Here is a 22,195-nt window from a genome sequence, read left to right as displayed (position 1 = left end):
GCCTGGTAAACATTTCTCAACAGTGACCATTCAGCTGCTATTTTGAGGAGGTGCTTTCATTTCACATGTTCTTCCCATCTTTGGGGTGACCATCCCCCCATGCCTATCCTCAGTCTTTACGTCTCACCATGGAATCTCAGGATAAAAATCTGTCTTGAAATAGTCTAGTTCTAGAATGCAGACATTCCTCAAGGATTCATTAACATGGGAGATATTCTTTGGGCTCTCTGAATGTTTACTGGCTTAATTAAACTAGAGCTCCACAATAAGGGCAATAATGGACATCAGAAATGTCCATATTGGGGCGCCTGGGTGGCTCAATGGATTAAGCCTCTGCCTTCTGCTCAGGTCATGATCTCAGGGTCCTGAGATCGAGCCCCACATTCAACTCTCTGCTCTCTGCTCCCCCCAACACCCACCCACCGTGTGCTGCTCTGCTTACTTGTGATCTCTGTGTCAAATAAAATCTTTAAAAATCTTAAAAAAAAAAAAAAAAGAAATGTCCATATTGCCCTAAAATGTTTAAATAAGATTGTGCCTGCACTTATCTGGGAAAGAGCCATTGGGAATTCAGCAACCTAGCTTTAAAATAGCTAAGAACCAGGGGCACCTTGGTGGCTCAGTTGGTTAAGCGTTTGACTTCGGCTCAGGCCGTGATCTTGGAGTCCTAGGATTGAGCCCCATATCAGGCTCTCTGTTTAAAGGGGGGTCTGCTTCTCCCACTACCTCTGCCCCTTCCCCCTGCTCTTGCTCTCGCTAATAAAATCTTAAAAAAACAAACAAAAAGGCTAAGAACCAGTGTATTTAATTCTGCATTTGTGGGGTGCCTGGGTGGTTCAGATGATTAAGCATCTGCCTTAGGCTCAGGTCATAATCTCCAGGTCCTGGGATAGAGCGCATGTCAGGCTCCCAGCTCATCAGGGCCAGCTCAGCGGGGAGTCTGCTTCTCCTTCTGCCACACCCTCTGCTTGTGCCCTGTCTCTGTATCTTTCTCAAATGAATTAAAAAAAAAAAAAAATCTGTATTTGTTTAACAATTATAGGTTGCAGGGAAAAGGTACTGGCTAGGAGTCATCCTCAAATTCATGTTCACTTAAATGATTATTCATTTCAGGTGAAAAATTTTAACATACTAATTTTATATAAACTTTAAAAACAATATTTAAAGTGCATATTAAATATTTTGGATAAGTAAAACTAAACAGCAAGTAATTTAATTAAGTTGTATCTAGTTTTAAGACTGTGGCCATAAAGATAAAATAAGAGAATCTGACGAGTGTGAAGTTAAAGAACATTTTATTTATTGACAGATTAAAAACCACAACTTAAGTAGTGCAAAATGCACCACTGAACCCAAATACAAAGAACTGGTGTTAATACACAACGTTTAAGCCATGCTACACTTATTTTTGGCAAAGTGCTGTATTGTTTAGTCTGTGTAAAAAACTGACCATCTATGAACCAATCAGTATAAAAAATTCTATAAAAACAGAAAAAAATTTAGATAGTGGCTCAAGAAAACAAGCTGCCATTTATGCATAGATGATGTACAGTATATAATCCAACCAAATGTCCCTTTTGAGTTTTCAAGTTGAAAAAAATTTTATGTCCAGAAATACATCGAGAAGGCACATAGTACAATCTACAATACTCTTCAGTCTCTAAAACTGATGCCCTGCCCTTGTAAAGCAAGTGTGTTCACAATTATACTTGAGAAGAAACCCCACGCCACTTAAACACACACACACACACACACACACACACACACACACACAATTATTGATTAAAATTCCAAACCTCTGGAGGAAAACAACCAAAAAGCAAGCAAAACCACTCATACACATCAAGCCTGGATACACACACATCGAACTCCCCAAGTCCTGATTTGGTTTTTAAGAAGACCACCTAGAAAACAAATATTAAAACTTCGGGCAAATACAGAGCTAAATGGAGCATTTAATAATCATACAATTAAAAAAATATGTTGTAAGGAAAATTCTAAATGATATACAAAACATCCACTTAAGCTGCCTTCCTTTGAATAGTAACATCTCTTCCCACAGAAAGGATACTGTTGCAAACAGAAAAAGAGGTCTTTATCTGTATGCTTTCTAGTACCTCTTTCTCCACCGCCAAACCACTGTAACTGGGGTCATATTTCAAGTGAAAGTGGTATATGGCAAGGCTGACACCACTGGATTAGGCAGGTTTTCTAAATAAAGCATTTCATATAAAATTTTAAGCATTACAATAAGTAGATAAGGATGCCATTTATAATGCATCAACACAGCTGATGGCAGTGAAGCCATCCGAGAGAGTAGCTGGACTTCTAAAAGAATTTAACCAGTATGAATGGGCCTGATAAAATAAAAGATAACTTCAAGGTAACATTACAAGCATATGCTAGTATCTCCAGTATCAGGAGCAGTCTTTTTACTGATTCTAAAAACAAAACTACCTGGAAACTCTTAAACATTCTCCACTAATCCATTTAAACTTAAATGTCTATCTTCCAGTTGGAATCCTTCATTTTTAAATTTTTGCTTTCTTTTGTTTCCAATTAAAAGAAAATGAGAATAAGAAAGATACTCTCTTCTGCTCTTTTTATCGAAGAGTATAGAAAGACAGTATCTTTCCTTGAGGAGGAAGAGAAATAGCAAAGACACTCAGATTCAGTGAAGGTGTACAGATGACAAACCAGTGCACTGCACAGATCTTAGAAGTAAAATCAATAGGCGATGCTGAACGGCCCTCTCAAGTTTTAAGGAAACTGTCTTCTCACTAGAATCAACGTTCTGATACACAGACTACTTGGGAACTGGGAAAATGTCCAGGAAATTAATGTAGAAAAAGCTCACCGGAGTAGAAAGTCAAAAATTCAATCACTGTGCACCTTCTGCAAAAAATTCCCCACCCACCCAACCATATAAATGCATTGCCACAGATGATAAATAATGGATGGTTTGTGTTCACCTTACAGTGCAATACATAGTTAGTTGAGAAAGAAAAAGTAAAACATGGAAAATACATTATAAAATGTTTTATTAACAAAAACACAAACTTTGAGAAACATGGTGCATTTTTAAAAACTAAGAAGCTCATTCATGAAGCACTGCTTGTGTGCACCATACAGTCCAAACTTTTTCCAAGTAACATTCCATATTATCAGTCTAGAAACCATCAGAACACTAAATTCAGAGGGGTCTGATTTCTCATTGCTTAAAGTTTTAATAAATATGCACAAAAGCATATTGTAAACCACTAATATTTACAACAACAGAAATAATAATTACCTTATAATAAATTGCATTTTGGCCATGTTTCAAAGAATATTTAGCAGGTCAACATCCTTCTGTTATTATTGGTCTTGTGTCTCACACAGAGATGCCTAACAAACATCTAATGATCAAGAACTTCAAATGAATTGTGTAACCACTTTCTTCAGTTCTAACATGTGCCAATTTCAGGCAGAAACCTTAGATATTGATATAAAAACCACAGTCTGATAGGACAGATGGCTTGGTTAGCCTAAGAGAACATCCCCAAGACTGAAAGTGTTGCTTCCCAGGTATAAACCATAAAAAACTAGGTCTCGATAAGGCAAACAAAAAAGTCAGTAACAGATAGAGACGTATTTTCAGGTATCAGGAAATTTGAAAAAATAATAGTAAAAAAACCCCAAAAAACCATTGCTATTTTATATACAAATCTGTTCACGCTGCCAAACATATTCTCATGGCTGAACTTCGGTAGCTTGTGAGGTACTAACAAATTGCATGTAATATATGAAAAAAAGAGACCCCCCATGTATTCAGAGGCTTACATCCAGAAAACATTTAGCTGGTCTATTTTCAAGTTACTGACATATAGCCCTATAACAGATGCGGTGTAAAACGTACACACCTTCATGAAAACTTTATCTTAACCACTCAGCTCTCGTAAACACAAATAGTAACAAAGTAACTTCTAGCTCAGTTTGACAAAACTTTACAGACTTGGCCCCTCATTAGAAAACAAATAAATAAAGGGGTAGTCGAAATGGAACGGGAGTAAGGAGAGAAGGCAGATGTAAGACATTCCTGGCACTTCATCACGGCCAGTGGAAGGACCAGCTACTACCACCATCTCATGAAGCTATTTAACCTCTTCTGACCCCAAACATCCCAGTCTAGGCAGAAAAGAGCACAGCTCTTCACGTAGGTTAAAAAAAAAGAAAAAGAAAAAGAAAAAGTCTCCCATAGTTCCCTGCACCGAACTGTTACAGGGTTACTGAAAAATATAATACTTCACATAACTATATGCTTTTTCCCTTGAAAACCTTATATAGACATGTACTTATTAAGGTTGCAGAAGAGATGGAAAAATAAGCTATTTGATTGCAAAGGTGATACTACTGATCTGACAGTAGAATATGCTTTGGGTTGTGTATGTTTAATTTAGTTACAGAGGAAATTGGTGAATGTGGATGGCTCAGCAAAACCCATCACAACTGCTAAGAAATAAAGTGACTGGCTGGAGGTACAAAACAGAGTTTCTGTGTGTTAACTGGCCTCGTGTGAATCGAGCCCTGAACGCCGGCCTCGTTAGCACCAACACTCTGAAGAACAGCTGTGGCAGAACACGGCCACAGGCCCCCTCCCCCCCATCCCTATCATTAGATTCAGTAGAGAGGCCCTTGGAATTTCACACAAGATTCAGCTCTGGACAGCCCCGTTCCCATCAGTACACAGTCCGCACGACAACGGTGAGGAAGGTAAATACTACTACTAACCCCATTGGTGGAGGAAATAGAGGCCAAAGTGGTTAAAGATTCTGCCTGTAGCCCCAGTTACAAAAACAAAAAGTGGAAACTCAAGGGCTCCAACCCATCACTCTTCATTTGGATGCGAGGACAGGATGTCCCCGGGAATCCCTCCTCGGCCTCACAAGACAGGTCCATGGCAGAGGATGGATCACTGCATCAGAAATACAAAATCTATTTCTTTTCCCTTGGACAGTCATAAATAAGAAGTCACTAAAGTGCCTGGACGAATACTTCTGAGTCGACGGATGACAGGAGGTGGCAAGTGGGCAGAGCAGACAGGAAAGACTCCACACAAGTTAAATAGTGGACTAACAGGTATGTTGTAGATGTACATTTCTCCAAAAACAATTTCACAGGTCTAACTGAATCCCGCTGCGTGGGAGACAAGTGCTTTTGTCCCATGATCTCTGTACCACGTCACACAGTCACATCAGAATTACTGAATGCACTGTTCACTAATACTTAATGTACCTGAATTCCAAAATGAACTGCATGGCTAATCCGGAAAACAAAACAAAATAAAACAAAACAACCAACCAACCAACCAAACAAACAAAAAAAACCACAAACCTATACACACAGAAATGTATCAAGTTTTCTTTCAAGAGAAAGTTCAGCCATAATTCCATTATATCTACGGCAACTATCACCTGTTAATGCTCATGTTAGTGTGTAAAAATGTATTCGTCATATACAGAAAAGATTATCAAGTACTGGTCAATAAAGTGTATGGCTGACCCTGAGAATAAATTCTTGCTTACTCAAAATATTGATTAAGTAATACAAAATAAAATGAAATTGAAAGATGCCTATTCTCATACTTGGGAAGAAATGTCTTTAAAATGCGAACTCATGTACACCTTAATAGATTTAAAGACATCCCCAAACACCAAACACTGTAACTGTATTGATATGTTTCCAAAAATATTCTGAAAAAATTTACAAAAAAGTAAGTGTTAAAAGCAAGGCATTATGTGATATACAGCATGTAAATCTGGTTTTCAAGATAGTGTCTAAACACATCGATAAAACTATGTGATTGGTCATCAGTTGGCTGTAAAGAAACAGCATCTTCATTGTCCGTCCACACGCGTCCGTCCACACACATATAAACAAACCAAGAGAATCCAACCAATCTTGAAATTCTTAGTAATTGTACTGACGGGGGCAGGGCTGATGGACAGCCCAGCCATTGTGCTTGACTTGCCTAGAGTGGCAATCCCTGGTAAGATTTTGGCGACGAAGGCTATTTCTGTTCAAAGACTGTCTTTCACTATGTTCTTTTATCCACTGGGAAGGGCGAAAGCTCTTGGGTTGTTCTAGAAAAGCTGTATGCGCAGCAAGAGCTGCAACGTAGCAATGGATGTGCTGCCCCATTTCATTTCGACTTTCCACTCTGAAACAGAAGAAAACGGGACTGTATTAAGTAACAGAGTATGTTATTAATGAACTTGAAAAAGGTACTTAGTGATTCAATTTGCCCCACTAATTTGTTTATGGTTGAATGAGAGCTTAGTGTCTCATAGCTGACAGACAAGTTTACCTTTCGTGACCACACTAACTGACAATGACAGAAAGGAGAGGACGGTTTTTCATAGAAATATGTCATATAATCCATGGATGGTTAATTAGGTAGACTGTATTTTTCTAAAAAGTGCTTCACATTTTGAGTGAATTTCAATCAGGCAGCAAATGCATTTAGATAAGATTTTCTGTGAGGGGGACGAACATTTATTGATTATCTGGATTGGCCAACTGTTTTGCAAATGTAGTGTATTTAATTCTCACCATAATCTTAAAAGGAAAATGTTTTAATTGCCAAATTTTACTGACCAGAAAGCTAAGGCTCAGTGACGTTAATTAAGGTCATTATTATTACCTCATGCAACCAAGATTCTAATACAGGTTTTACTCCAAAGTCTGTGGTTAGGAAGGGGGTTGGTACTGATGCCCTAGGCTGGCTGCACCTTCATACACGTTTTCTGTCTATAAATAAATATTCCAGGAAACAAGCTTTAAACCCACATTTAATAGAAATATGCATAAGAAAATTCTACTCATTTAACACTTTCTGGATAAAAAGCTACCTGCTTATTATAAAAAAGTTTTTCATTGATATCGCAACAGGGCACATTTTGGAATGGCCTTTGCATAGTAATGTTGCAAAGACCTGTGGAGAACACATCTTGAAATATGGCTACAGATCACATGATTATTCTATGTTTTCTACATTAAAAGCTATCTAACAGGATAGATATAAATTATATCAACACATGACAGGAAGAGTTTTAAGAGTTCTAAGGGTTATTTTATACAACAAGGGCAATTATAGATTATATCTGTAATCACTAGAGGAAAACACTATAGTTTTTAAAGATTTTTTAAAAAAATCTTTAAAGGGGGTCATATTAAGAAGCTAATAGGAAGAAGTTAATATAAAGAAAGCAGTTTGTAAAAGGTGGGCATTTTGATACTTTGGGCTTTCTGCTCAGACTGATTTTAACACATATTACACAGTCTCAAAAGGAATGTACTTACTCTGCGCCAGTGAGTCTTATAAGCAGCTTTTCCTGGCCCTACAAATGTTAAATGGTGAACTATTAAATCACTAGTAAGATTTAAAATGCTATTTAATTTTACTGTTAGGACATGGTGCATTTTCTGTAATTAAAACTGGTTTACTATGGGTCATTAAAGGCACATGTATTATTTAAGATTATGATAGCACACAGACCTCATAAACAATACTTTACAAAGGCCAAAATACAATAAAACATACACTCTGAAGCCCATCTGTAATTATGAAGCACCTTCTTGTTACATACTTTACGATAATATCCCTAAGGATAGAAAGGATAGAGGCAATCTAACTTTTGAAGATACCATGTTTAGGAAACATAGATATTTACTACATAGCCATCCAAAGTTTGGTAACACCTGATCTATCTTGGTTTAGTGTTTTGTTTTTTTTTTTAAATAAGGATTTGAAATCCAGAAATAAAGGTGTTCAAAATGTTTAGTTACTATAAAACTATGATAATTTGCAGTACTTTTGAAGGAATTCCTAGAAAGTGAAGTGTGTTCTTTTGATTCTATATATGGAAAAGTATCTATTTGTTTAACTTTCCTGTATGTTACATCAAAACATATAACAAGATTGGGTCGCCTGGGTGGCTCAGTGGGTTAAAGCTTCTCTGCCTTCAGCTCAGGTCATGATCTCAGGGTCTTGGGATCGAGTTCCTCGTCGGGCTCTCTGCTTGGCAGGGAGCCTGCATCCCCCCCGCTCTCTGCTTGCCTCTCTGCCTACTTGTGATCTTTCTGAGTCAAATAAATAAATAAAATCTTTAAAAAATATATAACAAGATAAAGAAACAAACAAAATACAAAAAAAAAAAAGATCATTCTGACTGCATCAAAACATCAAACACATAACTAGATGCAGAGTATGATCTTGGATGGGATGCTGGTCTGGACAAATGAGATGAACTATTCTGGGCTCCAATGAAGAAAGCTGAGTATGATGTGGATAGTAGATGAAGTGAAATTTTACTGAAAAGAAAAAGGTTCAGATCATTGCCTAAAGAAGCAGATTATAAACAGTATATACAGCTTGATCCCATTTAGGTTACAAACGTGTGCGTGTATGCGCGCGTGTGTGTATGTGTGTGTGTATGTGTTTGTGAAAAACAAGTTGGAAGAATGTGCCCTGGGGTGTTAACAGTGTGCATCTCCGGGGCGTGCAAATGTCTTTTAAAACTTTTTAATTTTTACATATTTGCATTTTCTAATTTTATGCAAATGCATATATGCTGTTTCTGGAATAATAATATTATTTACAAAGCTGTTGTACATATACACACACACTTTAAACACTGAGAAGTAAATATACAAACATCAGTGTTTGTATTTAAAGTGAATTTTTTAAACATTTAAAGTGACTATTAATCGTGCTAAACTCTTGAGTGGAATTCTACAGAAGTGAAATCAGAATCAGGTGGGAAGCATTTCTGAGAAATGAAGAAATTAATTTGAATCAATCATACGGCAATTTAATCAATACCATGTCCTAGAAATTTTGATTTTTTGTTGGAATGCCTGAAACACTGATCTCTCAATAAACTTGAAGCGCTGAATCAGGTGCCAGTTAAAGTAACATTTCCCACCAAAGATCTTACCCAGTATAAAGCCAGGCAAGTGTATAAGCAAATTGTTTCTCAGCTGGGTAAAGGATATGTTTATCCTCATAGAAGATCACAAGATTACTTAGAGTATTCAGACTTGCGAGTGCAGCAAACTCTGGTAAAGTTAAATTAATGAGCTGCCTGGGTTTTGTTTGTATCTGGCAAACAGGAAATGGTAGAAGATATATACAATGATCCAGTTAGTGGAGTTAGAGCCCCAATAATCTAAGAAGAGGCTCTTTGGGTTATAGGACCAACTATGGGAACATTCTGAACGGTTCCAAACATTCCATGTCACCTGAAGTGTATGGTATGTAGTGTAGGTATGTAGGAAATTAGGGTCAGCATCCCCCAAATACTGTTTAACACCACAGCACATTCCACTACCATGCACTGTGAACAGCCAGACTTTGGGCTGATGAACATGACCATGGGCTTTCTTTCAGCAGGTGCAAGCATCTTGAATATACTCACGGGATAAAGGCCATAGGACGCCTATAAGTTTGCTTTGAAACATATCAGTCTTTACTGACCAGGCCCTCAGCCTATCTGTCACTCAAACAGAGCCTTTCAGACCTATTAGGACTTCCATATAACAAGAAAATATTGTTTGGGTATGAAATCATTCCTCTGTAAGGCAGAAAACAACTCTCTGGGGAACACGTTTTGGTAAAATTGCCATTCTACTTCATGTTTACGATTTGTCAAGTTTTTGAGGTTAAGTGCCATTTGATGTGACCCAGCTAAGACTACCTGGAAGAAAATAAGAGTTTTAAGATATACTACTCTTGGGGTGCCTGGGTGGCTCGGTCGGTTGAGTGTCTGACTCCTGATTTCGGCTCAGGTCATGATCTCGGGGTTGTGAGATCAAGCCCCACGTCGGGCTCTTCGCTGAGTGGGGAGACTGACTCTGCTTAAGAGTCTCTCTCCTTCTCCCCTTGCCCCGCCCTGCTCGCGCGCTCTCTCTAAAGAAAAAAAAAAAACAAAAACAAAAAAAAAAAAGAAAGAAAGATATACGATTTTTGTTGAATTTGATAGCCCAAATAATTCAGTGTATAAAGTGCCAGTTACACTGAGACAGGTAGCAGAAATGCCAGTCTTTTCTTCTCTGTCACCATCAGAGTACTATAAATCCAACAGCTCTTCCTTATATAATCAGAGCCATGTTCTAATGGACTTTTTTTGAAAATCTAAAATGAACATGTTTTTCACACCATCCACTACCTTGTGCACCATGCACACACTTTCACAAATCTCTAACGAGATTACTTTGCATCTTCTAAAAAATCAGCTTTGAATTGTAGTAGAAATAAATAAACTGCATGTGAAACAGATTGCTTGTGGACAGAGTAAAATACAGTCAACCCCTCAACAGCTCAGAGGTTAGGGGCGCCAACCCGTGTGCAGTGGAAAATCCACGTGTAAGTTATGACTCGCCCGAAGCGTAACTGCTAATAGCCTACTGCTGACTGGGAAGTTTACCAATAACATCAACAATCAATGAACACATATTTTGCATGTTAGAGGTATTATCTACTGTATTCTCACAATAAAATAAGCCAGACAAAAGAAACTGTTATTAAGGAAATCCTAAGGAACACAAAATACATTTATAGTCCTGTATTCTGTTTATCAAAAAAAATTCTCTATACAAGCAGACTCATGCAGTTCAAACCCAGGATGCTCAAGGGTCAACTGTACTCACAACGTACCTGGGGCTACTTGGGTCAGGACATTCATTGGTCCCACAACTGGCCTCACTGACGCCAGGGCAGGAATTATGCACAGCATAGACAGACATGCTGGGATGTTCAATGAGAAGGTTTTCCAAAGGACTGGTTTCCACCTTGAGAGTGGTTAATTCACCTGCAGTAAAACATGGGGGAGGGGTGATAAACCAGCTCTCCTCCATCGGACAGGACTCAAACTGGAGAAAGCAGGAGTCACCGGTATCAGCCAAGCACTCAAGAGATGCAGGTAAACAGGAAAAGACTGGTGGGTGCTCGGTATGTGACTCTTCACTGATGGCTTCGGCTTTGGCTTCTGCTGCTGAGAAACCAGGGCAGGCATCTACATCGTGGTCCATGTTCGTTGGTGAAGTCCCACGGGAACATGAGCATCCCGATGGTATCACATTCAGGGCACAGAAAAAGAAGAGAGGATACTATAAGCTGATGTTCACATTCTCTCTTCATTTAGGTGAGACACAAACCCACTTATGTTCATTTGTAATGACAGGAAATGATTTCTGAGCACCCAGTGTGTGTGTAGGGTGGTGTAGCACTGCATAGGATGGGTCATGGTGGTTTCGTGGGAATGGGTTTGAAGACTGCGTCTATCCTGCTGAATAAACGTGATGAGCAGCGTGGGTCACTGTTCGTCTAGCACAGGATTTCCTATTAAAGTGCATCAGATGTGAACAGACTATGAGAGTTGCAAAACTGGAAGATCTGACATCAGTCAGTTTCACTGACTGATCATCGGGCACGGGATGTTTCACGCAATTTTTTTTTAGACAATTCTTGCTTATTTACTCTTAAGGCTTCCAAACCTTCAGAGTTACTGGTTTACTTATGCAAAAACTGAGAAGGAAGAGTTTCCACTTTTGCTGGGATGATTAACAGCTAAGAATACCTTACCTATGAAGTCAACGAGAATCCATTCTTCATCTTCTTTCTCACTGAATTCCGGTTCTTGGTTGGAAGAAGTATTGACTTCACCCACAAACATTTTATTCAGTCTCTGGAACATGGTTAAGGCAAGATTGAGACTTTGGCGGGATGTCTTTACAGCTGAGATCTCAAAACACTGTCTTCAGTCTGCCTGATGGCACGACAGGAGATTAAAGTGCACAGGGTGCTTATTCAACTTAGGCGAGAGCAAGGAGAGTCGTTATCCCTAAAATAAAATAGGAAGAGAAGGTCATTTCAAACCAGCACATATTTATACAATATGTGTGTGGTTTTGAAAGCATGTGCCCACACACACGCACACACCCCTTTAGAAGAAAGCTCATGCCTTGGCCTGTAGCTACAGCCATTCTCTTCCTATAGGGTCAAACACAAGAAATGTCAAATACAAGAGATCTAGCACCTCTTATTTATAAACCATTATGAAATGAATACTCAAAAGCAACCTGTACATAAATGTGAGATGAAAGGGAAGGAGCTGGTTCTTTTTCACATCTGTGCTTTCCTAAGGGATAAATCTGACTCATGTAGTTCAAGCTGAAATACTACTTTTCTGTAAGAAAAGCAAACGCCAGATACTAAGTCTTGCTGTATGACATTCAGTGCCCAGAAGCTGCCAAAGGAAGCCTGCAGCAGGACTGGACGGCCACCAGCTTTCCTCGGCTCACCTTCTCTTCTGTTCTGTTCTTCTGTAGGACTGTAAGCATACCTAATTCCACTTAAAAATCAGCAAGCATAATTTGACCTTCAAAACAATTCCTACAGCTGGCACAGAGAAATTTACACTGCAGAAAACTGAGGAGGACAGCAGCGAGCCACGGAAATCGTTGACTGCAGGCGAGCAGGAAGGTAATGTGGCCCGCACACCTGGGTTTAAATGCTGGCTCTGCTGCTTTTGGAGTTAGGAAGTTATACTACTTTAGTGGGCAATAGTTCTACTTCATAGAGTTCTGGTGAGTTTTTATTTTTTTGTTTTTAAAGGGTGAGCACGTGGGAACAGGGGAGCAACGAGGGGCAGAGGGAGGAGAGAGAATCTTTAGGCAGGTTCCATGGTAAGCCCAGTGTGGGGCTTGAGCTCACGACCCTGAGATCACAACCTGAGCTGAAATTGGGTGGCTCAGTGGGTTAAAGCCTCTGGCTTCGGCTCGGGTCATGATCTCAGGGTCCTGAGATCGAGCCCTGCATCGGGCTCTCTGCTCAGCAGGGAGCCTGCTCCCCCCCCCCCCCGCCTGCCTCTCTGCCTACTTGTGATCTCTCTATCAAATAAATAAATAAAATCTTAAAAAAAAAAAAAGAGAACACTCAACCAGCCGAGTCCCCCAGGAGCCCCTCTGGTGAGTTCTAAGTGAGGAACTCTGGCCTTGTCTGATCTTCCAGAATTCCAAATACATATATATATATATATATATAAAATATACACACATACACACACACATATAGAATTTATAAATAATATAAACATAATATTTATATAATATATAAATAATATAATTTATAATAATTATAAATTATATATTTATTATATATGTGTATATTTTATGTGTGTGTGTGTGTGTGTGTGTGTATAACCATTTCTCCCTGTTTACCTGATAGTCATATCAAACCTAACACACACCAAAGAGAACTTTTAATTTCCACCCTCCACAAACTTACATGCACTGTCATCCTTCCCTTTCTCAGCAGCAGCATCCAGCAGTTATTCAGGCCATAATCCTAGCAGTTGCTCCTTCTGCTCCCCACCCAACCTCTCAACCAAACTTTCACCAGGTCCTGTTGACTCTAGCTGCACATGTGCCCTACATCTGCCCACTTCTTGCCACCACTTTCATCCTAGTTGAAGCCAATCTAGTGGGTGTCCCTCTGGACTCTGCCAATCACTACCTCCCTGATGGGTCTCCCTGATCCTACTCTTGTGAAATGGCATAATGCAGGCAACCACTTAGCAAGGCACTTGGCACAAAGTTCTCAGTCAACATCAACTATTATTCTACAAATATTAACTGAGTACCTATTATGCATCAGGCAGAGTGCTGAGCACAGGGGAGGCAGCAGTGAATACGGGCCCTCCCGTGGCAACCATTAACAACCCAATGTGATGAATGCCATGGAAAAAGTACGGGGTGTTCCTCCAATCCAGGCAGGCAGAGGTCAGGAAGGACTACTGTAGTAAATGACTTTGGTCTTGAGAGGTCAAGAAGATCAAGAATGGAGGAAGCCTACAGATGAGTGAGAATGTGGCAACCTTCTATGGGACTCAAGATCCAGACGGATGGTCATGAGCGCAGGCCGGGGGGGCTAAGCAAGAACCAGATCTTTTAGGACCTTCTAAACCAGAAGTTACAGAAAGGGAAAAGCCAAAGATGACCCTCTACCAGAAGCCAATGGGGGGGATGATGGGACCATTTGGCGGAAAACGTATACTGCAGAAGGTGCTGGCTGGGCATTTTGGACATGCTGAATTTGGGACTCTGCAAGTCACGTGCTTGGTGTTGTCTAGTGGGCAGCGGAACATTTCCAGGGCTTTGGAGCACAAGGGCATGGTCTCAGCTGGGGGCACGGATTTGGGAAGTTGTCAACACAACAGGGCTAACAGAAATCATGAATAAATGAGACCAGCCAGGGATGGCGAAAAGCCTCTGACACTCTTTCTCATGAGCATCAGCCTTGAATCCGTAACTTCAGACTCTTGAACCTTTGCTTTCAAAACAGTCATCATTTTTAGCTGGAAACGTAGTTACAGTCTGTAGTGAAGGAGATTCTTGGTTGACGTCTTTATGTGCAAACAGGACTGCTACAACTGTTTGGCATGCTACTACGAATGTGTAGTACTACAAATGTGTGTTCAAATAAATGACATTTGAACACTTTTGTGGTCACAATCCGTCATCATCGTCCATTAATTATTAAAAGAGAGTAAACAGGAAACATTATTTGCATAACCAGTCTGCCAGAAACCCTTCTGGAAAGCAGTGGGGCCAAATCATGAAGGCTGGGGCTTTAGTATAGAATTCAAATTCAGCTTTATGTTCCATGTAAGAGACGTTAGATGAAAAGTGAGCTTGTGTAGTTTGCTTGTGTAGTGTCATAGCTATATCCTAAAAGATGAGCTATGACAAGGTCTGGTGTAAATAAAGGTTTTGGCATATAAGCTATGAGGGAAAAAAGACACTTAAAGAATCTTCCCCCCTTGGGCGCCTGGTTGGCTCAGTGGGTTAAAGCCTCTGCCTTTGGCTCAGGTCATGGTCCCAGGGTCCTGGGATCGGGGCCCGCATCGGGCTCTCTGCTCGGCAGGGAGCCTGCTTCCTCTCTCTCTCTGACTGCCTCTCTGCCTACTTGTGATCTCTTTCTCTGTCAAACAAATAAATAAAATCTTAAAAAAAAAATCTTCCCCCCATTTCTCTTAAATTATGAAGGCATATATTGGCCCCAAGTACAATCCTGTGTCTGCTGAACTAGTTGAGAGAATAATCTTAATTATCTCTAGAGTACAGGGCTGGCCTCAAGCACTGCATCAGCTAGGAAGCTGGAGTTGCTGGGTGTAAAGCAGAGCACCCCACAAGAGAACCCCTGCTCATCCTGAATGAGCACCTTGTCCCCCAACATGAGGGTAACTTACTGGGGCCCAGGCCTATAAAGTGGAAGCTACAAGGCAGAAAACAATGCTGGTGCCATTGTGGTTGGACAGCTGTGGTTCCCAGCTGCTGACTGCCTCCCCCCACCCCCGCCCCAGCTACAGCTCCAAATCCATGAGACAGAAGCCAGCAAATGCCTAGAACAAATACAACTCTGCCACAGGAAAGGTGCCTTTGGAGGAATTTTCCACGGGGCAGCACAGTCAATCTTCTTTTGGTCTCCTGAAGTCCAAGGCTACCTTGAGATATCCCAAATGTCCTGCAAGGGCAACCAACCTTGGGTGGCCCGAGTATTCAGGAGCCCAACCAGGCAAGGGAAGAGCTCATTTTCATCTGTCCTGAGTCATGGCTCAGATTTAAATGACACACCTGTGGAGGCCCCTGGGAAGGAAAAAGACCAGTTTGGGGACAGGTGGAAGGAGGGCTGGCCTGGGGACAAGCAGGAGAGGGTTCTGGTGCTCTCCCTAACATAAGTGGCTGGAGCTAAACGATCTAACCCTTCTGAGCCTCAGTCTCACCACTGGAAAAACGGGGAGACTGTGTTGGATCACCTCTTCACTCTCCCGATAGACCTCTAGCACAATGAAGAAGTAGGGTTAGACTAACTATGCAAAGTTCCTTTGGCCTTGCTTTCTGTAGGAGTCAGAAAGAACAAGGAGCTGCTGGAGAGCCCCAATATGCTGAAGCTGTTCAGTGGGTGGCCACAAGGCACATCAGGCAAACGAGCACTTGAAATGACTTGTATGACCAAAAATCTGAATTTTAAATTTTATTTACTTTTAATACATTTCAAACTCAAATTTGAAAGCTGATAATTGAGCCAATTTTTGGAAACTTCCAAGTATGTTCTGAACAACCGATTAACTATTTCCAATGAAAATTGTACATCTGAATCAAGACGTGATATGTTTAAAAATATACACCAGAGTGTATGTGCAAGGAAGACTTAGTGCCTCCTTGAAAATACTGTAAAATATCTCAAAAATTTTTATATTAATTGTATGTTGAACTATAGTAATTTTGGAATATGTTAGGATAAGTAAAATATGTTAATAAAATTAATTTTACCTATTTTTCTTTTTTAACGTGGCTACCAGAAATTTAAACATACATATAACTCACATTACATATCTCTATTGGACAATGTAGTTCCAGAAAAATCTCTCTAAAATACTGAGAGCCTCACCTCCTAACTGCCCAGGAACTGGCCCTACCTGGTCACTGCCATGCTTCACCTTAGCTCCTGCCCAGGAATGGAGGCTCCTAATGAGGCTGGTTCTATGCGGAGCTGGAAATCCAAGCACAGCCTCAGACTTCACTTTTCATTACATGTCACAGACATTTTTTTTTAATTTAATTTTTTTTTTAAAGATTTTATTTATTTATTTGACAGAGAGAAATCACAAGTAGATGGAGAGACAGGCAGAGAGAGAGAGAGGGAAGCAGGCTCTCTGCCGAGCAGAGAGCCCGATGCGGGACCCGATCCCAGGACCCTGAGATCATGACCTGAGCCGAAGGCAGCGGCTTAAACCACTGAGCCACTCAGGCGCCCCTAATTTAATTTTTTTTTGAAGTAAACTCTACCCGCAATGTGGGGCCCGACCTCCTCACCCGGAGATCAAGTCTCTCACTCTACTGACTGAGCCAGCCAGGTGCCCCGGTCATGGACTTTTTTATATTTACAACTCTAGGGCAATGATAAAACTAAAGTGAAAATTCCAGAGAAAGCATGTGTCCTAAGAGGACAAATTTACAAATACAATTCTGGAATTTAGCAAAGAGGTAGGGTCAAAGAAGGCTAGGTAAGGTAGCACTGCTATTTTTGGGGGCATCTGCAAACTTTCCACAGTAACTAACCAACCTTAGCCAATCTACCAGGGAAGTCTCATCCCAGTGGAGAAAAGAAACAAAGTATCTGGGCCCCAGCATTTCAAGAAGTTAGCTTTGTCCATGTTTTTCTGGCTCAAAATACCTTCCTCCCTCACCGATAAATAAATAAATAAATAAATAAATAAATAAAATTTTAAAGATTCATTATAAAATTAAATAAAACTACATTATAAACAGTTTAGAAGATAGGGAGAATAACTATTTCACTGCCTTGTTGCAATACTGTTAGCATTTTATGCATTTTCTTTTCCACATAAGGTTTCTTTTTATCAGGAAGTCTAGTGAATGCAAAATACTGTATCCTGCTTTGTTACTTAACATTTCATCATTAATGTTTTTCCTATTATTACAGGAGTTAGAAATGCTCTGTGGGCAGAGAAAGGTGGCTAAGTTTAATACTTATGGGGAAGAACATTCTAGTTTGTGAACTTAGAAAAGGCATTGCTAGTCTGTAAGAGCTTGTTAGAATTGTTTATTTTCTTATTTTTGAGACAGGCAAACAACCAACAGGCACTGTGGCTCTGGAGGTACCCTGCTGTGTTTGAAATCTTGGCTTTGCTACCTGCAACTTGTGTGAACTTAAGGTATTTAGTAACCTTTTGGTGCCTCAGTTTTCTCATCCCTAAAATGGGGAGGATAGTGCGCAGATTATGCGTGGATGTGAGGATTAAGTGCGTATCCCTCAGAATAGTGCCTGACAACAGAGCAGGCAGCCAGTAAATATTAACTCAGAATATTAAATATAACTTGGAAAACTTAAGTCCATTCCAAGCCAGCAGCATGAATGTAAGCCACTTAGCATCTTTGGCTCTGAATGTCTTCCTCTGCAAAATGTTTATATAATAATCAGAACTACAATCTACTGAATACTTATTGTATGTGGCAGTGAGTTGAGGTACTTGTCACATGTTACTAACAGGAAACTGAGGCTCAGAAATTAAGTAACTTGCTCGAAAGTGACAGAGCTGGTCAGGTGTGGAGCGGGCATTAGAACATAAATCTGTGCAGTTCCAAGTATCTTGCTTTTCCCTGAACATGATTGCCCAGCCTCCTTTTGGCCTCAACTCTGGTTCTATGAACTTCATAGAACAGTACTTTTCAGCTGGTTTTGGCTGCCAGTAGGCGGCTCCAAAAACAAGATTTTTAAATTAAAAAAAAAAAAACAAACCCAAAACAAAAACAAAACCACAACTTTGATGATCTAACTTTGCGAACTATGTGTACAGTTGTGGCTTCTTGACGGTTTCGAAATATCAGGTGGCCAACCTAACACATCTTCACTGAAAAGCAGCCTCAAAATGATTTTTGTCTTTATATCCCACCCTATTTTAGAACAATAAACATGCCGGTTCAAGTAATTTAGAATTGATTTTAAACTGCAGAAAAACCAAGCCAGGAAAGCTGTCTTTGCTTGTTCCGCTTCTAATCAGCCTATTCAGCTGGTCATAGTGGATTACTCTCCTCCCAGAGACCCACCACTGTCTGCCCTGAAGGGTGAATGACAGCGGACAAAGACAGCAGTGAGTGGTTATTCCCAGCCTGTTAACCTTCAGTTTTTAAAGTAGGGCCATTCCCAAGAGAAATAGGAGGGAACAACAGAGTGAGCAGGCAGTCACAGAAAAGAACAAAAGACAGGAAGAAAAAAACAAAACAGCCCTCGCTCATATAAGTTAATGAGGTCCTGGAACCAGGTAGCGGCCTTTAAAAATTATGCTCCCAGTTCAGAATTATAGAGTCTGTGACTTAAAATCAAATGCTTCCCAGAGATTTTCACATCTGCAATGAACAGTGCGTTTCAATTACCAAGCAAATGATTTCAGGATCTTGGGGGTACCTCTTTATTACCTCTGTTCAATGACCTCATGGGTCACACTCTCTCCTCCCCTTTTCCAAAACTACTCTGCATTTAGAAAAGGCTCTTTTAGCAACAAATTCCCAAATACTTGGACGTTCCAGACGGAAAGAGGCTCTTCCTTAACCTCTCCTCAACTGGAAGTCAACACAGAAGATGATGAGAAGAGGCAGTTAGGAAATGTAACACAAAACGAGGAATGCCCACGTAAAATGCACCTGCAACTTTGAAAGGGAAAACACCATTTCCTTTTAATTGGTTGTGTGGCCTCGAGTCAAATAACTTCATCTCTCTGGGCCTCGGGTTTCCTATCCACAAGATAATGAAGCCGACATCAGAGGGTCTCCGTGAGGAGCAACTGAGACAACTGATGCACGCTAAGCCCTCCGCATAGTCTAGACACTGAGGAAGCGCTCAAACGGCGTCCGGGAGCAAAGCGAGGAGGATTTTACCGGTGGCGGCCAAGTACAGGGCCCCTTCTGCAGGTGCAGCGTCAAAGATCAGGTGGAAGATCGAGCAGGGTCAGGGGACTCGCAGCGGACCCGCGGACACCCAGGGCGCTTAGGCGGCGGCGGCCGCGGAAGAGAGGAGGGTCCCCCGCGCTGCAGGACCCTCGGTGCTAGGGGCGCGACCCGGGGCGGCGAGGGCTGGCGCGGGGGGCGAGGAGCGAGAGGGGCGCCCGGGCGGTCCTCCCGGAGTCCCCGACGCCAGTCCAACGGCCGAGGGCAGGAGGAGGAGTGGAGGGGAGTCAGGGGGAGGTCCTGCCGCGGCCAAGAAAACAGGCCACGCTCGCGGGAGGAGGCAGAAACCGAACACCCACCGCCGCCCCGCGCCCGGCTCGTCCGCCTCCGTCCGCACCCCGGGGCCTCGGGCCGGCCGCCGCCGGGGGCGGGAGGCGGGAGGCGGGAGGCGCGGAAGGCGGCCGGCGGGAGGCCAGCGCGGGCCGGCCGGAGCCAGCGGCCCCGGGGGCCGGCCCCGCCCGCACTTACGTGGGCCCGAGCGGCAGCGGAGACGGGCGGCGCAGGCAGCGGGCGCGTCGCTCGGCGGGGTCGGCGGGGAGCGGCGCGCACGGGCGCGGGGCTGCTGAGGTAGCTGCGGCTCCCCGGACGGCGGGCGCGGGGCGCGGGGCCGGGCTGCCTGTCCCGTTGCTGGACCACTGGCCGCCGGCCGCCCGTCTCGCTCCTTTTGTTGTTGTGCTGCGCTCGGAACAGCTGATCGGCCGCCCAGCCCGCCCGTCGGGCCGCCCCGCCCCGGGGCCGCGCCAGGCCCGACCCCACCAATCGGCGGCGCGGGGGCCCCGGGGCCGCCCTGCGAGAGGTTGTCACTAACGCACGTGACCTGGCGGCGAGCCGGGCGACGCTCTCAAGTTAGAAACAAGCCCGGGCAACAAAAGCCGGGGCGCCGTGGGACGAGAAGAGGGGCGAGCGGAAGGAGGGCGAGGAGCGTGTGTGGGGGGCACCGGCGCTGGGGCGACCCGGGAGGGGAGCAGGGGAGGGCCGGGGCGAGCAGAAGTGGGAACCCGCAGGAGTGTGGGGGCAGAACGGGAAGGGTGAGAGGAAGAGCCCCGACCCCAGCGACCCTTTGCCTGAGTAAGGGCCCGAGGGTTTGAGGGCACTGAGGGATGGAGGGCCATGTTTGTGGGAGAGGAAAATTAAGGGCGTTGAGAGTGATGGAGGCCAAAGACCCCAAGGGCCCCGTTCGGCCCATTGTAGGGGTAGAACCTTAGACGTGACCCTGTAACGGCAGGTCCACTTCTTGGCCTTTTTGGGGAAGAAAGTCTGGCTCCAGATGCGGGGGATGATGCCCCACTTAACCTCCTTTTTAAGCCAGGCCTCATCACCCTGTGGGAACTGACACTGGGAGCTGACTGAACTTGCCTACAGCCTCAGGATTCAACCTACAGCAGACAAGGCAGAAGGGGCCGTGAGACCAGGGCCCAAGGCAGAGAGGTCCGTGACCTGGAGAGGTCTGCTCCAGCAGACCTGGAGGAGAACCTGGAGGAAGGAGAGTGGAGAGCTGCTTCTTCCCCAGTCTCTGCATCCAGGCTCCCATGTGACCCGGGGAGGTTATGACCTCGGCCTGACTGTTGACATACCTGCAGACCGTTGGCATTCACACGGGCCGGCCTGCTCACTGGTTATTCATAGTGAGAAGAAGATGAGATAGTGGGCTGGAAGACGCTTTCCAAGCCTAAGCTCTGTATGCAGATGGGTGGATTAACTGTCTGATAGAGGCAGGGGAGTCACATAGATGCACCTCTGCTCTCATGTGGATCCTGTGTGGACTGAGATGCAATTCTCCCACGCAGGGTGAAATTTATGGCAACCACTGACAGGTATATCATACAGTATCTGAAGGCCTCTCACATTCTGACATTCCCAAGAATCCTGTGGTCAGCCCATTTCCAACAATACTGGTTTTAAAGGACGAAAATCAAAGTGCAGGGATTTGTTACTTTTTTTTTGTTTTGATTTTTTTTTAATTTTAATTTTTTTGTTGTTGTTGTTCTGATACCCAGAAGTAATAACCAAAATATGGTGGCCATTGGACTTTTTCTCAGGAGGTAGACTGGGGCTATAAGTTGGACTGGATAACCTCATGGAATTGAGTGTGCTTTAGATTTTAGGTTTTAGCAAATCAGGCACACTTATGTTTTCTCTCAAATGTTATTGCTACCCTTGGAGCTCCATAATCTCTTCCTTCTTCTTAGGAATCCCTGAAGAGACCATTTTCCCGTTAAAGGCATGATGATTAAAAAGTCAAGTTGAGACCTACTTTTTCTAATGTGATAAGGTTTATCAACTGTTAAAGGCAAAATGTGAAAGCATACAGTACTTTGTTATGATAGTGGAAACAGTGTGAGGTAGCTGATGCTTCCAAAGACAGTCACAACAATATTTCTTTCATCATAAAGTGGAGACTATTTTTCTTCCCCTTGAATCTGGGCTGACCCTGGGACTGCTTTGATTAATAGAATGTGGCAGTGATAGTGTTCTAGGATATCTAGGACGAGACATTAAGAAAGCCTGACAACCTCTGCTTTGCACTCTGTGGAAGGCTGGCTGCCACAGAAGAAGAGATCACCATGCTCTGGGGAAGCCCAAGGTAGCTATGTGGAGAGGCCACATGGAAGGAGACACATGCCTG

The 22,195-nt window shown here is 42.7% G+C and overlaps 1 protein-coding gene across 4 annotated transcripts; it reads right to left on the bottom strand.

Moving 5' to 3' along the window:
• Positions 1-1,278: 1,278 nt before the first annotated feature.
• Positions 1,279-20,154, bottom strand: TP53INP1 (tumor protein p53 inducible nuclear protein 1). Of its 4 annotated transcripts, XM_059165993.1 has the most exons (6): positions 20,038-20,154; positions 11,624-11,882; positions 10,697-11,054; positions 9,771-9,949; positions 7,342-7,379; positions 6,098-6,199 (listed from the first exon to the last, which is right to left on the bottom strand). In XM_059165993.1, the coding sequence occupies exons 2-6, from the start codon at positions 11,733-11,735 to the stop codon at positions 6,182-6,184; spliced, it is 705 nt and encodes a 234-aa protein (XP_059021976.1). In that variant the 5' UTR covers positions 11,736-11,882; positions 20,038-20,154; the 3' UTR covers positions 6,098-6,181. The 4 variants fall into 4 exon arrangements, with proteins under 4 accessions (XP_059021974.1, XP_059021975.1, XP_059021977.1 ...); XM_059165994.1 differs by lacking the exon at positions 9,771-9,949 and having other exon boundaries at positions 6,058-6,199; XM_059165991.1 differs by lacking the exons at positions 7,342-7,379; positions 9,771-9,949 and having other exon boundaries at positions 1,279-6,199.
• Positions 20,155-22,195: the final 2,041 nt, after the last annotated feature.

Source organism: Mustela lutreola, chromosome 3 (genome assembly GCF_030435805.1).
Source record: "Mustela lutreola isolate mMusLut2 chromosome 3, mMusLut2.pri, whole genome shotgun sequence".
Classification (NCBI taxonomy): Eukaryota; Metazoa; Chordata; class Mammalia; order Carnivora; family Mustelidae; genus Mustela; species Mustela lutreola.
This window is presented reverse-complemented; position numbering and strand designations above follow the sequence as displayed.